Source organism: Solanum stenotomum, chromosome 2 (genome assembly GCF_019186545.1).
Source record: "Solanum stenotomum isolate F172 chromosome 2, ASM1918654v1, whole genome shotgun sequence".
Taxonomy (NCBI): Eukaryota; Viridiplantae; Streptophyta; class Magnoliopsida; order Solanales; family Solanaceae; genus Solanum; species Solanum stenotomum.
In genome coordinates, this window is record NC_064283.1 from 4006400 (window position 1) to 4019631 (window position 13232).

The 13232-nt window shown below is 35.0% G+C and overlaps 2 protein-coding genes across 2 annotated transcripts; both read right to left on the bottom strand.

Annotated features, from left to right (window-relative positions):
• Positions 1 to 2518: 2518 nt before the first annotated feature.
• On the bottom strand, positions 2519 to 5876 carry LOC125855414 (probable serine/threonine-protein kinase At1g01540). The gene is made up of 7 exons (XM_049535138.1): positions 5025 to 5876; positions 4516 to 4620; positions 4234 to 4356; positions 3958 to 4128; positions 3734 to 3863; positions 3424 to 3633; positions 2519 to 2924 (listed from the first exon to the last, which is right to left on the bottom strand). The coding sequence occupies exons 1-7, from the start codon at positions 5654 to 5656 to the stop codon at positions 2757 to 2759; spliced, it is 1539 nt and encodes a 512-aa protein (XP_049391095.1). The 5' UTR covers positions 5657 to 5876; the 3' UTR covers positions 2519 to 2756.
• A 1142-nt stretch (positions 5877 to 7018) lies between these two features.
• Positions 7019 to 11605, bottom strand: LOC125855420 (transcription factor SPATULA-like). The gene is made up of 6 exons (XM_049535143.1): positions 11125 to 11605; positions 10895 to 10987; positions 10739 to 10804; positions 10583 to 10648; positions 7424 to 7717; positions 7019 to 7353 (listed from the first exon to the last, which is right to left on the bottom strand). The coding sequence occupies exons 1-6, from the start codon at positions 11461 to 11463 to the stop codon at positions 7267 to 7269; spliced, it is 945 nt and encodes a 314-aa protein (XP_049391100.1). The 5' UTR covers positions 11464 to 11605; the 3' UTR covers positions 7019 to 7266.
• Positions 11606 to 13232: the final 1627 nt, after the last annotated feature.

The following is a 13232-nucleotide window of genomic DNA, read 5'->3' on the forward strand; positions in this document are numbered from 1 at the left end:
TGTGACCCATTTGATTGTAAATTTTCTTACGGCTAGTTACTTCATATACGAAGGTTATATTTGTTCTCACAATAGTCTAAATATAACTCTTTTTCTATGTAAATGGATGGAGAATAAACATTTCACTTAATTGAAGGTTAAATGTACTTAATCATATATCAGAAAAAACCACTAAATTCATAGTCTAAAAATTCCTCAGCTCAAATTATTTTTGTTTATGGCCACTAGTAAGCTCCTTTAATTCTTACTCTGGCAATGACACTACTAGGTACTAGCCAGGGGCGGACCTACAATGGTTCAAGTGGGTTTATATGAACCCACTTCGTTGAAAAATAACACTGTATATATATGTATATTTAATCAGTTTTTAAAATTTTATATGTATATATTAAATTTTGAACCCACTAACACAAGTCTGAAGCTTATCCGAGTGGTTGAGGGAGTTCAATTTTCCCAGCCAACCCGGGATTGAATCCCCATTGCCACATTTTAATTTTAATTCGTTTTTTTGATAAATAAAACGTTCACACACAGTTTTGTCCTCTATGTAGGTGTAACTTTTGTCAATTTAGTTACTTAGAAACTATAAAAAGTAGAACAACCTTTTACTTTTACAATTAAAAGTCCAATAGTCAACAACTTTTGTCCTTTTTGTTTTTAATTTTTAAATTTTTTAAAAACTCAACCAAAAAGGCACTAATCCCTATTATTCTCAATTCTAAAACTTTTGTCTTCTTCTTTGTTGAATGTTTTTCGCTCTTAATTCTACTCTTTATATATACATATATGATTATTGTGGTTATTTTTTATTTCTTCAACTAAAAAATCTCTTATCATTCTAAAATCAATAAAAAAAATACAAATAATATTAGGTATATTTTTATATCTTGAACCCACTTCGTGAAAATCCTGGGTCCGCCACTGATACTAGCACTAGCTAGCTTCTATTCTATGTAACAATTTGGGCCTTTCTTTAGGAAAAAAGGAAAAGTGAAAAGAGAGAACAAAGCAGCAAAATGATTCACTTTGCATGTGTTGTTTCATCAAGAGAGAGAGAGAGATGCAAAAGAAATTTTTTTGTGTTGTAGATATGTAAGAACAAGAAAGAATGTTCGAGACTGAGATCTCTATTTAAGTTTTGATCCTTTCAATTTCGTTTTGTATATTTGTTTTTATAAAATAGCATAGTGCGAATGTATTACTTTTTCAATTCTAGGAATTTAAACCTGAGATCTCTAATGAATAGAAGAATAACGTTTATCTAACTGCACTCTCGATTTATTCTTTATAATATTCTTTACTCCCTCCATTTTCTTCTCTCTTTTGACAAAACCAAACAGTGGAAGAGAATTTTCCCATTCACATTTTCACATGCAGAAATGTTCAGAAAGTCAAGATAGGACTGTTTGGTTGGAGGCGCCCCTAAATGTTTGGTCATGTATTACACCAAATTAAAGTTGTTGAAAACAAATAAACATCTTAAATAACTTATAAAACATAACGACTATTTTCTACATCATGACAAAACTAGAAAACATAATTAAATTGATGGGTCCAAAATCTCAAATCTCTAGCTGTCAAAAGGATCATCTATAGTAGCTGCCAAATACAAAGGACACCTACCTCATTTCCTCCTTTTGTAATTTGTAGCATACTCAAGACTTTAGTGCTCGTAGGGACACTCCTAGTGGCGGAGCCACCTTTGTTCAAGGAGAATTAATTAACATTTCATTTGCGGAAATATTATATCGGAGTGGCTCAGTGGTTTGGGCTTGCGAGGTCTCAAGTTCGAAACCCCTCGCCAGCGAAAGCAAGGGGTTTGCTTCTGGGACGAGCTCGTCGCACCGGGCTTGCCTAATGCGGGTTACCTATCCTATGTGGTTTGCGAGCTATCGCATAGGAGCGGGGGTTTTACCCTGTGCGCACCCAAAGGGTAGCGGCTGCGGTTTCCCTTGTCATCAAAAAAAAAAAGTTCTTTGATATTTACTTGTTAAGTAATATTTTAAATTCTCTTAGTAAAAAAAGTTCCAGCTAAGATGATTGAGAAAGATTCAACAAATTTGGACCGCTCACATCACACTATAATAGCGTAAAGGCAGGGGCGGTCCGCCATTACAGTAGGCATCCCATGAAACACTTCAATCAGACCCTACCTCAGAACCCAAATCACCAAAAAGAACATTTGTGTTAACCTTTGTCTGATTAAGGAAAAATCAACTGTTTTGGTCGTACATTTTGACTAATTTCAGTTGTTAATTATTTAAGAATCTTCTTTTTATTGAATGTAGCTTTCTGTCGGTGACATTATCTGTCCACAAGAAAATGACTCCATCTGATACGTCCCCGCAAAAAGATGTAGCTTTTCTTTTCTAATCCTGGTAAAATCCATATAAGGCAGTTAGTAATAAAAGTGCACTTTTTATGTTACCATATTAGGATTACGGTAGACGGTTAGTAGGTTATTTTAACACGATGTAGTAATAAAAGGACATTGTCAGTGCACACAAGTTAAACTCGTTTGTGGTAAATGCAATACAATACAATCATGTCCTTTCACTGGTAAAATAACAGTTATGTTCAAAGCAAACCTGAAGGCAATTACATACACTAATAACAAGGGCTATGCTACAAAACCTATCAAGACTGCTGAATTAACTGAAAATGCAGAAGTTAAGTGAATGATATTTACATGTGCTAGCTCCAAATGAATGACAGATGAAACAACGGGGTTGGAATTGACCTTGTTGTTGGTGCTGCTAATGCTCATCATCGGTTTCTTGTTTCTTGACCAAAGACCAGTTGGTTTGCACACTACTTTCATATCCACTGCTATCACCTGATTCAATTACACGCTTGTCCATTACCCTCTCTTTAGCACCATCACGATATAAACGACCACCATGCTCCCTTGAAGCCCGTCGCTCCTGTATCAATGCCACAGTTATTCAGAGGAAGTGAATGAAAACCAAGTAAGGGTATTGATAGGAAACTGATGAGATGATCCTTGTACTAATTAACACAAGCACTATGCAAAAATATAACAGTGTTGGTCCATGATGTAATTAAATAGACATCACAGCTTTGATCAGATCTCACCAGCACATTACAACATATTCAAAGCAGTCCATGTGCTTGGTAGTTGGTAATAGGGTACGTAAGGAGGTTCATTAATGTGATCTAATTTATGGTGTAACAAACATAATTCCAACAGAAAATATCTTCATGTCATATCATGCATTAAGTGATCATTTAGAAAAGAGATAATCGTGACTACATTTTAGCTAACAGCGCAATTACATCCAAATTAAGTCTTAGATTCAGTTCACATCATTCCATTACCCCAAATGCATTCTTAGCGGTCGACTCTCGTGACTAATCAATGTGACATTAAATTCAAGGGCCTGGAGGAAAACAAGAGCTTACATCACGGAAGGGAAAGTCATCAGCTTCAAGCATGTGTATTACTTGTCCCATTTTTGGCCTCTTCTGAGCATTGGGGTCAACACAGCGTAATGCTACCAAAAGAACACGTTTCAGGGCTCTTGACGAAGGCTTCTCAGGTATCTTGGGATCCACAACGCCCTCGGCATTCCGGTTTGAAACCATTATTTTAAGCCAATCAACCAGAGTTACCTGTGAGCCGGATTGACTAAGCAGAGTCAGAACAAAACTGGAACAAATATTAAAGAGGTTTCCTGAAACTAGGAACTAACATTGATCATATGAGACAAACCTCTCCAGGAGGACGGCTGTAATCCACCGGATTCCTTCCAGAAATGATTTCCATAATAAGAATTCCAAAACTATACACATCACTTCTCTCATTCAACATGCCAGTGCTAGCATATTCTGGAGCAACGTAACTGATAAAGGGGTCATCAGCAATTTATTTTCCAAGGGAAACTCAATATTAGCAACTAAATAATGATAGTGGGTTTTGAAATGTCAAGCACTAACCCGAATGTTCCCATAACCCGAGTAGTAACGTAGCTCTTCTCAGCACCCAAAAGCTTTGCCAAGCCAAAGTCTGACACTTTTGGACTCCACTGCTTATCAAGCAAAATATTGCTTGATTTGATGTCACGGTGAACAACCTTGGGTTCAAGGCCCTCATGAAGATAGGTTAACCTGTAAGACTCACCAAGCTTTAGTTACACCCTTTAACACAAAGTACAAAAACAATTACCGCTCAAAAAAAAAAAAAAGTTTACAAAAAAATTAGCAGTTGTATACCCTTTAGCTGTTCCAAGAATGATATCCATTCTAATTTCCCATGTAAGAGGACTGCAAGACCCTACATCTCCATGGAGCCACTGTTCCAAGTTCCCATTGTCCACATACTCATACACAAGCATTCTGAAATAGCATATTGACCGTATTGAGTAATTCATCCCAACTCAAGCTCAAAAGCAGAATCTCCAGAATAATTACAGGTCAAAAATATCCTAAAAGACAATCACCACCATAATACTATAACCGACAGTATTAAGCTGCAGACAACTGAAACTGAATTACCTGTGAGCACCCTCAGCACAGTAACCGAGTAACCTCACCAAATTCTTGTGCCGAACCCGACCAATTGCTTCAACTTCAACCTTAAACTCCTTCTCTGCTTGTCCCCTGAAAAGAAAACTACATATATAAACCTGAAGACAGAACAAAAGGTACAGATTTTTTCATAAACTAATCCTATAATTACTGCTTTCTTTTCTGTATTCCCTTCTTCAAACTGCTTTACTATGCTTTTTAAACAGAGGGTCTATCAGAAAAAGCCTCTCTATCTCGTAGGAGAAAAATCTGTGTAGACCCCACTTGTGGAATTACACGGGCTATTATGTAAGTAATTAAGCCCCAAAACCCAAAAGATACCACATTTAACACATGAACAACGCCATATTACTTAAAAGCATACTTTACATTAATGACATGTCAAGACACATGCAAGAATCATAAACATATTTGAAACATTATGTTATCAATATATAACCAATTCACAGAAAAGGAAAGAACTTTGAATAGTGCACCTGTTATTGAGCAAATTCTTAACAGCAACTTTACTGTTATCTTCCATAACTCCACGGTAAACAATTCCATACCCACCTTCACCAATCACATTTTCCTCAGCAAAATAATTTGTTGAAATTTCAAGCTCTCTCAGTGTATACCAATGACCCCACCCCAAATACGAAACCTCCGGCACAGCAATGATAGCCTGCTCATTAGACCGAGCTTCCTCACTACCATGACTAGACCCGCCACCTTGCCCAACCCGACCCGGATTGGCAATCTTCTGACCCTTTCCGATCTCAATGAGTGTTCTCTGATAATCATCGGGATTCTGGGTTTTCTCCTCGAAAGAATCAGGTTCCGGTATCGGAGCCGGAGCAGGTAGTAATTTCGGGTTTTCCGGCAGAGTTCGAATTGGGTCGATTCGGATTTCCTGAATTTCCTTGGATACTTTAGGGATATTGGGATTTTTCTTAGCTGAAACTGAAAGGGTATTTTTACTAGTGCTACGTTTGGAAGTGAACCATAGTGAGATAAGAAACAGAACAAGCACAATTGCAGCTCCTACACAAATACCCAAAACAACCCATAAACGTAAACCAAAAATTGAAGTTCTTTTGGACAGTTCATCAGTCAGAAACCCCGACATAGTATAATTCCCTTTTCTTCTTCTCCTCCAGCTCCGGGAAGAAGAATTTGATTAACAAAGAACCGTTGGAGGAGCAAGACAAAGTATTATATGGTAATGGGATAATGCATGTGGCACTATGGTGGGGACTATGGACTCTAGTGTTGATGGTAGAGACAGTGGCTTGTTACAGTACAAGTCATCTTTGGAGCTAAGCTGAGAGCGAGTTTTGGGACCATGGAGATTGGGAGTGGGTGGGTAGGGGGGAGGGGGGGAGCTGTAATGATAGGACTGGTAGAAATGGAGAAAATTGCCCCCACTGGATTCTTGATTAGCTTACTTTATTGTGACATTCATTAAGAAACGTGTATTAGTATCTATACAAGTATGAAGTTATTAATGGACGTAACCATATAGTAAATGGTATAGTTGGTGGCATTTCTTTATTGATTCATTTTTGCCTTTTTACTGCTGTCTTCGTCTTAAAATAAGTATAATTTAGCAATAATCAAGTTCATTAAGAAGATAAAAGTATAGGGTATAATTAGAAATATATATTAATTTTATGATATGAGATATATTTTTTTAAGATAAATTTTATTTTGAGACGGAAAGAGTAGTTTTTATCTTGGCTTCTTTTCTTATACTTTTTTGTTGGATTGTTTGGTTAGATCTTTCATTTAAAGATGGTTGGTGGATGCTTTAGCTTCATTTTAATTGAGCTTGATACCACCTTTTTCTCAATTTCCCACTTTGATAATAGTTGCGTCACTTTTAGTTTCTTTTTTGTTAATTAAAGAGTTGAGAAATGATTAAAAGAGAATGTTGTGGAGTGGGTGATCTAGTTCAATTTATGCTTATCTTTATATTCATTGATATTATTGTTAGTGGACCTTTATTTATTTTGATTATTTTTTTCAATTCCTCCTTATTTTTTATAGTAGAAGATGCTACATCCAATGCTAATATTGGGAAAAAAGTAAATTTTGTGGCGGATTCCGTTTAGTGAAAAGTTCAATTGAGGGAAATAGACCTTACTATAAAAAGAGTGTATACATAGTTCAGGCTTTACAGTTTAGTATAGTAATATATTGAAGACAAATAAATATGTCCGTCTGAGTAAAAGTGGTACCCTCACTGTAAAAGCATACAATTCAAATCCATTCATCATAATTATAGAAGAGAATGGTACCAGATATTTATGTACCTGTTTGAGTCACGATGGAGGTAAGTCGGAACACTACTGATCCTCCAAGAGGATGGAAAAACTTCCCATAGAAAGACATCTGAGATTCTGAAATTATTATCCAGAAACGACATCTATTCAAGACAGTAGTATATTTTTCATTTTCAAGTTGCTGTAAGAACTCGAACGTTGTACACTAAAAGTAGCTAAAAGTTTGAACAGTTATTTTTCCAACACTAGTTATTTTGTCAAGTCCAGTTTCAACAGTTACAAAAGCACAGTTCTGTTCGTGCTCATCGAGCATAACAATCAAGGATCAGTGCATCTCAGGACCATGAGGCAAATATTTAACTTAGGAGATGTACAAACAATTGGAGTTTCACAGTAACAATAGTTAATTCCATCTACACCAACTCCTCAAATATTTGATCCTGTGAAATTTTGGTTAAGACGACACTCCTGATGATGAATTGTTTCCAGAGCAACTCATATCCAAATGCAATCTTGATAGTGTATTGTCTCGGCACATGTCCTGAATAAGTAAGAGAATTGCTTTAGCTTTTAACTTAAGAGATCTCAATGAAATACTACAAGCAGCTTACCTTAGAAGATGCTAAATGGTTAAGAACTCCATAATGATTCTGAATTGTAGTTTCTAAAGCTACAGCGTTTTCTGTGTTATGTGAGGTTATTGTTGGCTTGCCTGATGGATTCTGATTGGAAATTTCAAATGCAGTCTGTGGCATTTCTCGATTCACAGGAAGTGTAGCTCCTCCATTTGCACTCAGCATAAAACTTCTCCCATCAAATTCATTACCAGATGGGAGTTGCACCGACTGCATAGACCCAGGAACATATCCTGGGTATAAACTCAATCCATTCCTCAAGGTAAGCATCTGTAAACCCAAAGTTTCTATTATGCAATTTTAAAGAGGACAGTGGCAGATATGAACTAGTAGTGACTTCATCATAATCCACATGTGCTTAGATCTCAGAAAGTCACTTCATACTAGTCATAGCTTATGACTACATGTCATCGACATCAAACATCAACGGCCCAGAAAGAGAGAAAGTTAACACATTAGATCTTTGAGATGGATGACACAGTGAGGAGTATTTTCTTTAGGTAGTTACAAGAACCACTGTACTTTTTATTTACTAGATTAAATTTTGGTATGTTGTTGACCCATTATATCAAGTGAACTATTAAGCTATTTTCCTATTCTCCGCAACTATATGAAATAAAAAGTAATTATAAGATTTTTTGCACTTCTCAATTTCAAGAGGCACAATATATGCAAACTACTCACATGCATCAGAAGTGCCCTCGTCTTCTAAGTGATCAAAAACGTCAAGGGGATTTGATGATTATGCCAAAAGATTACCATTGTCGTAAATAAATCATAAGAGGAACAGCTAACTATTCAAATTAGCAAGAGTATGAGAGGAAACTTGCATCCATCCGGATTTCAGGAGGTTTCCTATCTGAAATCATCTAATCATAAAAGTTTTAATAATACATATTATAAGGGGGAAACCGAAAGAAACCACATTACAGATAAGTCTATAAAGTAAATTCACCAACTGACTCTACAAATCAGACAATGACTGAAAACCTTGGTGAGATTTAAAGGATGGAGCATATCACTTCGCACAATTCACATCATCTTCTCCATTTCTTTTATATGTTATATCTTAACTTTTATTTGTGAATGTTCCACATATGGAATCCCTGTTATTATAAATAGGGGTCACTATAACCCATAAGAGGAACCAGTTTCATAACAAGAAGCCATTGAATTCAATACAAGTCAAGATCAAATCTATCAAAGTGAGATAAGCAAACTTGTTTCTTTATGAAATGCCCGAATTGTATAAAGGAGGCTCTTGATTTTATTTCTGGAAAAAAAATCCGAGGAATCACCGAGATTCACTACAGTTGAAATAAAATACTACACTTGTCGCAATATTTTCTACCTTTGATTATTTTTTCAAGCACAAAATTTGTTGTTACACAATAAAAATGTTAAGCTTAAAGCCAAAGCAATGCTCATTGCAAGGTAGAGAAATGGCTAATAGCATGAGATTTACTAAAAAACAGTTTAAAATGGATCTATTCAAACTAAAGGAGCAATAAGAAACTAGTGAACTTAGAGGGGTGCTTCATCTAAAACTGTATACGAAACAATTCTTGAATATAAGAGAGGTTTTTCTTCTTCATTTACACTTCTCAATTCAATCCCTTTTCCTCTAACCTACTTCAGGCCATGATACTGCCAAAAGTAAGAAACATAATGAATGTTCATGCCAGACCAATACATACTTTCTCTTAGCTTATCCCACTAATGCTCCATAACCTAGTAGACTAGTAGCAACAAGTTTTTCACCTCTTTAGCGTTACCTACTAGCTCAACTTAGAACTCCAAGGATTTAAAGAAAGGCTCCAAACCAAAAGCACTCCATTTCATTTAGCTTCTTTTGGGGTGTCAACAGTTATAAAAGACTGAAGATGATGAGGCCTGTAACATCATATCTCAAAGTTGTGTGTGCCATACTTGTCTAGACAATGTGTTACATAACCACAGAAATACACACATCAACCTTTTCCATTCCATTCCATTTTGTGGAAGATACCTACATAAACTTTCTGCACCTGTTTTTGACTAATCTAAAGAGTTGAGACTAGTATTTAATTTCTGTCACATGCAGCAGTGATAGCATCCAGCTGAGAGAAATGCAATTTAAGATTAATATGTTCTTTATTTTATTTTCCTTTTTCATATTCTGATTTGATTTTTCAAAGCTCCACTGCCCCTGTTCTTTTATTTTACCAGTCAGAGAGAGGACAATGATACTAGCAAGAGCAAAGTTGTGACATTGTGGAAGTATTTCAATGATAATAGACTCACACCTAAAACATAAAACTCTCCAAAAGTGGATAGAATACAAAATGCATCAAAGTATTATATATGCCTTTTGCTTTTAAGGGGGGGTGTGGATGCCACATATCTCAAGTAATGTTGGATCTTATGATCTTAAACATACGATGATATTTTTGTGCAGTAAGAGAAATGGAAAATTTAAAATTAAAAGTTTTCAAATATAAAAAGGTGTCATTAATTTCGAAGGAGGGGGTTATAGTAATAATCTAGCCTACAGTGTGTGTGTGTGTGTGTGTGTGGTGGGGGGGGGGATATAGAACACAAAACATAAATAAAAATGTTCACTTTTTACAGACATAAATGTTTGAATGAGACGATTCACATAGTTCTAATGAGGGTTCATTAGTTCTCAAAGAAGTCAATAAAGTACATATGAATCCCTACATTGATATTAATACTCTTACTTCAGGTTAATGGCATGCATTTACAGTAATATCACTAGCAAACAAAGACCTTTGTCAAGAACAACCACCAAAAAATATGATTGATCAACCAAAGAACACTTTTATAAAAATTGAACATGCAATAGGCAGATATAAGAGAGAAAGATGGTGGTATACTTTCAATTTCCAATAAAGATATTCACTTAAAAATAAGTGTATTTATTCCGTGACTTTGTGCTCCGCTGTAAGAATTAGAATATGTTACTAACTTTCCTTAACATTATACATACACGATACACCTTTATTACCTACTCCTGTTGAGCCATCACTGCCATAATCCTATCAAGATGTTCTTTTAACGTGTTTGAAAACACATAACATCCACTAGACTACGAGCAACTAGAAGTAGTCAAAGGGGAGTAGCAAGAAGTTTAACCTGAACTTGCAGTTGAAGTTGCTTCAGATATTCAATGGCTTCATCAAGCATAGATGCCTTGTCAGTCTGTGAAATAAATAAAGCTCAATTATGCTAGCAAAGAAAAACCAATAAATAAATATAATAATGCTCAAAGGCTGAGATGTTGAAGAATACTTTGTTAGAATTCGGAATTAGGTTCTGCAATGCTTTCAGTTTCTCATTGATCTTACTCCTCCTCCTCTGTCACACAAAAATTAATCATGTATAAAATAGGTAGATGTACTTTTAGGATGAAAACCATCAAATTTAAGATTCAAAATTGAAGTGAACCTTCTCGGACAAATTATGAACTTCAGCAGATCTACTCCTCTTTGAGGAACGTGGATGAGTCGGATCAGATGGCATGTCAAGTCCATCACACTCCTGAACAGATTGTAAAATCAGAGTAAATGAAATTTACAAATTTTACGAGAATCATTTAAACATAAAAAGGAAAATGAAAGTGAAATTTCCAGAACTAGCAAGTTCTATTTGTACAGAATAAACAAAAAAAACCTCACCTCGCTACTGAAACCAAAGTTATCAACCTTATCATCTTCCAAAAACTCTCTCCTATTAGCTGGATTCATACCGTCACAATCCCCGAGGCCAGCAGAAGCAAACACATTCTCAACGCCTTCCTTGAACTCGGCAGCATAAAATCGACCGGGATCGGAGAAATTGAGGCTAGAAGATGACTCAGCCACCGGCGCCGGTACCGATCGGTTATAGAAACCAGCCGCAGCAGTCGCAGAAGCGGAAGCGGACGTACCTTGAAGAAAATTAAGAAAAAAGGAAGACATATCTTCGGATTCGAGAGATGAAGCAGCGTGAGGGTTCGTTCTGTACGGATCCGCCATTGACAATAACCACCATCACAAAATGATCATCTGCAGAAAACGCAAAAGAATCGTATGCGTGTTGCTTTGGGTTTTTTGAGTTTTCAGTTAGAACAAAAGTTGGACTATGGAGGACACACTTTATGTAGAGATGGGTGATTAGTTCATCTTCTCCCGCCTTAATTGCGTGATTTATTTTGTTTTGAAAATTGCTTAATTTGAATTTATCACCTGATTTATGAAGGATAATACGTTTAGCGTCCTGATAGATTACTAAATTACAAATCACCTCCTTGGAGTATGAGAATAGGTAACGCAAAACCCAATAGTTTCATTTGTACCACTTAAGTCCCCTTTTTGTTTTTATTTATGTTTAATTTGGAAATTGGACCTTAGAAGGTGATGAGAAATAGTAGAAAACAAGAATAAGGAACATGAAATCATAGTAAATTATTAAATGCCTATTAAAAGTATCCCATACGTTGACCTTTTTTAAAAAATTCAAGTATATACGATCTTCCTTTCAATTTATGTGATATTGTTTGATTTGATATGAAATTTAAGAAAGAAAGACAATTTTTTGAAACTTGTGACTATAAATCATCTTATTAGAAAGGGAAAAGGTCCTGATTTACCCCTAAACTTTATGATTTGGAGCTGATATACCCTCCGTTTAAAAAATGGCTCATATATGCCCCTGTTGTTATAGAAATGGCTCATATATGCCCTTTTACTTAACAGAAATTTTTTTAATAAATTAAAAATTAATTTTTTTTACTTTAATTTGGGTGGGTGAGATTTTTTGTTTCCAATCGGGTCGGGTGGTATGGTGGAGTTGAAGGTGAGTATTTTAAAAGCCACATGACATTTTCTTAAATTAAAGTAAAAAAAAATAATTTTTAATTTATTAAAAAAAATTCTGTTAAGTAAAAGGGCATATATGAGCCATTTCTATAACGGCAGGGGCATATATGAGCCATTTTTTAAACGGAGGGTATATCAGCTCCAAATCATAAAGTTTAGGGGTAAATCAGGACCTTTTCCCTATTAGAAATAAAGTGAGCATTTTAAAGTACAATAATTAATACTAAATATAGAAATGTGTTATTCTCTTTGGATCTTACTAAAAAGGAAATTGTGTCACATAAATTGGAACAAAGAGAGTTATATTTGAAACATATCAATGTAACTAATTTGTATTTGTGTCATGTATGTCTATTAAGAGAGTATAATTCTCCTATCAAAAGGTTCTTCATTCTCACAGTTCAAATCTAAAATCTTTGATTAAAGAGAAGAAATTTGACATCACAATCATCTTATCAAAGGAAAATGACAATATAAATCAACTAATTCTACGGTTATCTATATTTTTTACGTAACAAATTCATAGACATACTTCTTATGTTGATTGAAATAGTGAATATACCAAATAATACTGAAAAAATCAAGTAACAACTAGTGAAGTCTACTCTTCTTTGTGCATAACATAAAATTGATTACATTTTTTAAAAAAAATATCAAGATTGTGTTAGGAAGTAGTTGGAGAAAACATACAAAAGATCCATCTAGATTTTCTGCCAGAATAATGATCTCTTTGGATTTTAGTCAGCAACCCAAAATTGAATTGAATATGATTTAAGTGAATGCATCAGTCCACCTTTCTTCTTGATAACCTTATCCATTTAGATGCCATAATAACTGAAAAAAAAATTATTTATTTAAACAACCAAGTTATGTTCCCGAGGTCGGTGACCTTTCTTTTTTTTATTTCATTATTTTATTATAATTAA

What these genes read in the sequence shown, in the direction of transcription:
- LOC125855414 (XM_049535138.1), bottom strand. Translation starts at nt 5,656, where the DNA reads ATGTCGGGGTTTCTGACTGATGAACTGTCCAAAAGAACTTCAATTTTT. An exon ending in ATTCTTGGAACAGCTAAAGG is followed by an intron (nt 4,129 to 4,233) that starts GTATACAACTGC and finishes TGAGTCTTACAG; the next exon opens with GTTAACCTATCTTCATGAGG. An exon ending in CGGGTTATGGGAACATTCGG is followed by an intron (nt 3,864 to 3,957) that starts GTTAGTGCTTGA and finishes CCCCTTTATCAG; the next exon opens with TTACGTTGCTCCAGAATATG.
- LOC125855420 (XM_049535143.1), bottom strand. Translation starts at nt 11,463, where the DNA reads ATGGCGGATCCGTACAGAACGAACCCTCACGCTGCTTCATCTCTCGAA. An exon ending in ACTTTGGTTTCAGTAGCGAG is followed by an intron (nt 10,988 to 11,124) that starts GTGAGGTTTTTT and finishes CAATCTGTTCAG; the next exon opens with GAGTGTGATGGACTTGACAT. An exon ending in TAATTCCGAATTCTAACAAA is followed by an intron (nt 10,649 to 10,738) that starts GTATTCTTCAAC and finishes TTTATTTCACAG; the next exon opens with ACTGACAAGGCATCTATGCT.